At 35.0% G+C, this 4,634-nt stretch overlaps 1 protein-coding gene across 1 annotated transcript; it reads left to right on the top strand.

Annotated features, from left to right (window-relative positions):
- The first annotated feature begins 2,319 nt into the window (after positions 1-2,319).
- Positions 2,320-3,347, top strand: LOC136838952 (zinc finger MYM-type protein 1-like). Its single transcript, XM_067104645.1, has 2 exons — positions 2,320-2,530; positions 2,701-3,347. The coding sequence occupies exons 1-2, from the start codon at positions 2,320-2,322 to the stop codon at positions 3,345-3,347; spliced, it is 858 nt and encodes a 285-aa protein (XP_066960746.1).
- The last annotated feature ends 1,287 nt before the right edge of the window (positions 3,348-4,634 follow it).

The following is a 4,634-nucleotide window of genomic DNA, read 5'->3' as shown; positions in this document are numbered from 1 at the left end:
TTTATTTATTTATTTTTTTATGCTGCAACCCACATCGAGCAACGTGTTATATAAGTTACCGTCTACTCCCGTCTTACTAAAAGTAAAGTTAGTGTTTCCTCTGAAAGCTACAAAGGCACTTCACTTCTTTTCTTTGGTGAGTCACAACCGTGAGGGGAAATCTTGAGCACAGACATACCGCACATTCCCCTACATGTCTACAAGTTGAGACTCGAGAGTGAGGCTACTAATAATTAATTCAAGTCTTCAAAATTCCCTGGTAGACCGTAGAATCGTAGATCCTGCATATGATTCCACCAAATTCGTGATTCATTACTTACCAGGTAGGAATAGGCCTAATTTTTGGTCATTGATTTAACTTACACAGTATAGATGTCGGAGGGTAGCCGATAGATCACAACATCGACATAATTTTTCTTGCTAATATTAGTGCATGTAACTTGATATAGGCCTAGCTGCCTGCCTAAGTTATTATGGTGACAGAAAATGATTACGCTTATGATATACTGATAAGCGATAGTAAGATTTAGAAGGATGATAGTTTTAGCTCATTTTAAATGATTCCGTACAATATTATTGAGCAGATTCTCACCAAATTATATTTGAGGATAGTAGCTTTTTTATTTCAGAAAAGCTTTTACTAATGTTACCATAAAATTGATTTTTCTAATAAAAAATTGAAAAAAAATTAAACCCACTTGCAAGCGTGTGTTTGTTTTTAAGTGGGCTTTTGGGGTTAATTGCCAGCCCTGATATACACACACACACACACTATATATTTATATATATATATATATATATATATATATATATATATATATATATATATATATATATATATATAATATATATATATGTGTGTGTGTGTGTACATTGAAATGTGTGTGGTTATATATATATATATATATATATATATATATATATATATATATATATATATATATATATATATATATATATAAAATACGTGTTATTGCTTAGTTAAAAGTGACTCAATATTTAGCTTGCATTAACATTTTTATTTCAGCATGTCTAAGCGGCCATCTGAGCTCAGTATGGCAAGTTGTAAAGCTGAACGAGAAAAAAGAAGAAGCCAAACGACAAGGATCATTTCTTAAGTATCTGCTGCGGGGAGACTGATGAACTGGGTCATGAATCTCATGATGCAATCGAAAGTTATGCAAAATCAGAGAAAAAGACAGACAAGGAAGTAGAGATGAAATGTAAAGACAGCATCACTAGGTCTGAGAGAAAAAACAGAGACAGCAGTGGGGGTAGATATGTATACATCGTGTCTACACACCAGATTGTGGAGACAGCAGCAGAGATAGCACAGGTAGAACCTAATGACAGGACCGATACGCAAGATGAACCAGAGACAGCTAACAGTAAGATGATAGAAGCTGGAAACAGCACCAGTACACAAGAAAATCAGAGACTGAAGTAAACGTTCAGAAACTGCAGACAAAGATAAGTCTGAAAATGAAGGCACAGTGACCAAGGATGAAGAAAGTAACACACCAATGAAGCACTCTGGTAGGTCTACACTGACTGATATAGACTACAGTGATCCAGCAACATGGACTAGCCATGATGATCAGTTAAAGGCAGCAACTAGTGCAACATGGACCCATGCAGATATTGGATATCAGGTTTCCAAGAGATAAAAACCAGAAAGTTTTGAGCTTCCATTATCAAAGACATTTACCCAATGGAGAAGTTATGCACCGAAAGTGGCTACAATATTCAGTGTCAACTGATTCTGTAATGTGCTTCTGTTGCAGTTGTTGTTTGGCATGAAACGCATTTCTTCACTTTCTAGTATTGATTACGAGACTGGAAAAACTTGTCATCATTACTGTCATCACATGAAAAATTACCTGATCATTTGGACAATGTGGGCAAGTGGAAAGAGCTTGAGCAGCGTTTGAAGAAACACAAACCATAGATGATGAAACCCAGCGTGCAAGAGAAAGAGTTGAAAATTATTGGCAACAAATCTTGGAACGACTTATTGCCTTAGTGAGGGTACTTGGTGTGCAGAATCTCTCTTTTCGAGGTGGAACAAATGAAAAATTGTACAGTTCAGAAATGAAATTTTTTAAAGTTTGTAGAACTAATGGCATTGTTTGATCCAGTTATGAGTGAACATCTGCGGAAGATAAGGAAATGAAGAAACACATGTACATTATCTAGGGAAAAACATTCAGAATGAATTGATAGACATATTAGCAAATGCTATTAAGGAAGAAATTCTGAGAAATGCACGTGCTGCAAAATATTTTTCAATAATTTTGGACAGCACACCTGATGTGAGTCATGGAGCAAATGACAGTCATAATCAGGTTTGTTCAAGTTGATGAAGATAATGCTGTGATAGCTGTGAGAGAACATTTCTTGGGTTATGTGCCACTACAAGAAACCACTGGTGCATTCATGGCTGAAACTATTCTGGAAGAGTTCAAGAAAATGGATCTGTGCATTGACAACTTGCGAGGTCAAGGTTATGATAATGGCAGCAATATGAAAGGCAAGCAGAATGGTGTACAGAAGAAAATCCTTCAAAGAAATCCCAGGGCGCTGTTCATTGCCATGCTCAGCTCACACATTAAATCTTGTGGTGAATGATGCAGCAAGTTGCTGCTTAGAAGCAACTAATTTTTTCGGCCTGATACAAAAAGCTCTATGTATTCTTCTCAGCCTCAACTCATCGTTGGGATGTACTGAAACGTCATGCACAAAGCTTAACAGTAAAACCTCTGAGTGAAACACGATGGGAGAGTCGGATAGATGCACTAAAACCCATCCGTTACCAAATTGGTGACATATATGATGCTCTTACTGAAATGGCAACAGACTCTACTCTCCTTGGATCATCTGGAAATTCCACACATGCAGAAGCTAAAGCTCTTGCAAATGGCATTGCAACATTCAAATTTTTGGTTTCATTGATCGTTTGGTATGACATTCTTTTTGAAATAAACATTACCAGCAAGCAACTACAAGCAAAAGAAAATGATATTTCATCAGCATTAAAACAACTGGAACGCACTAGAATGTTTCTAGAAGAGAGAAGAAGTGATACAGAGTTTGAAAAGGTACCAGTTGATGCTACTGAATTGGCTAATGATTTGGAGATAGACCCATTTTTTGTTGCAGATTCCGTTCGTCTTAGGAAAAAGAAAAGGCAGTTTGACTATGAAGGAGAAGACACACCAGTGCAGAATGCAAAAGTGAACTTTAAAGTTAACTATTTTGCTATACTCGATGTTGCCATCAATTCTGTACTGGAACGTTTTCAGCAACTGCAGCAGATGAAGTCTGTTTTGGTTTCCTGTATGATGTGAAATCACTTTAATGGGATAACAAACACACAACTTATGGAACATTGCACCAAGCTGGAAAAAGCACTACGAGATGGAGAAAGCAAGGACATAGACGCCACTGACTTGTGTCGTCATGAACTTCAGGCAGTTGCACGCCGCCTTCAGCCTGACACTGTCATTCCCTGGATGTTTTAAAGTTCATTTGTGAACAAGGGCTGGTTCACAGTGTACCCAACACATTTGTTGCCTTGCGCATTCTGCTAACTTTGCCTGTTACTGTAATGAGCGGTGAGAGGAGCTTCTCAAAATTAAAATTAATTAAGACGTATTTGCGGTCTACAATGACAGAAGAAAGACTTGTAGGTCTAGCTATGGTCTCTATTGAGAACGAGATCGCACAGAAAGTTGATCTAAAGAATCTAGTGGCTGATTTTGCCAAGAAAAAGGCACGGAAAGCACATTTTAGTTATCTGTAGTTGTAGCCAGCAATCTAGAAAGACTCAGTGCTCACTAAAATTGAATTTCTCATTTCTGCAATTGACAGATATTGATAATTTTAGTATAAAGTTACAATTACATTATAATTGAAAGTTGTAATTTGAAACAGTTCCTAATAATATAAAATTTAAACAACTGTTTCTGAGTTATTCATGTTTACTTCAGAATTATTAATTATTCTCACTACTTTGATTTCTAGTCTTTTGTTAATAATTCAGTTCGTAGTTATGAAGAGAATATCACATTCTCTTCAATAACTGAGATTAATATTATACGTTTTCTACGTACATAGCTTTCAGTTCCTTTCAGTACATTGAATTTTAGTCTTTTTTCTTTAATAGTTTAGTTAGGGGATTTTTAGTTACTTAAGATTTGTTCTATTAATGAATGAAAAAATGTTGTAGAGGCCATGTTTTATTTTTTTCCCCTTTTCAGCTAAGGATACACTCAAATGGAAGGAAAAATGAGTCAGATTTTCTTCACCACTTACATTTTCTTATCCCTGATTGAAGTTTTAAAGAAATAACTCAAACATTCATTTTCATATGTTTATAATTGATTGTTATATACCCAATCATAATTTCACTATCAGATGCACATTTCCTTATTAAATAAAATTTTTTTAAATAGATTATAAGCAAAAATCATTGTTTTGCTCTATTTAATGCCATTTTCAATATAATGTTATGAATACATTAGTTGTCTAATATATCTTTATAGGCATCAAAATTGCCCTTGCAATGGTTACATATTAAAAAATAATGATGGAATTGTTGTAAATTTCAACTTAGATTTAATATATATATATAT

This window comes from Macrobrachium rosenbergii, chromosome 5 (assembly GCF_040412425.1).
Source record: "Macrobrachium rosenbergii isolate ZJJX-2024 chromosome 5, ASM4041242v1, whole genome shotgun sequence".
Lineage (NCBI taxonomy): Eukaryota > Metazoa > Arthropoda > Malacostraca > Decapoda > Palaemonidae > Macrobrachium > Macrobrachium rosenbergii.
Note: the sequence above shows the minus strand (reverse complement) of the source record. Positions and strands in the feature narration are given on the sequence as shown.

Excerpts from the sequence above, each read along its gene's own strand:
- LOC136838952 (XM_067104645.1), top strand. The coding sequence starts at position 2,320 with ATGGAGCAAATGACAGTCATAATCAGGTTTGTTCAAGTTGATGAAGAT. Across the intron at positions 2,531-2,700 it reads TAATGGCAGCAATATGAAAG|CCTCAACTCATCGTTGGGAT; the intron begins GCAAGCAGAATG and ends TATTCTTCTCAG.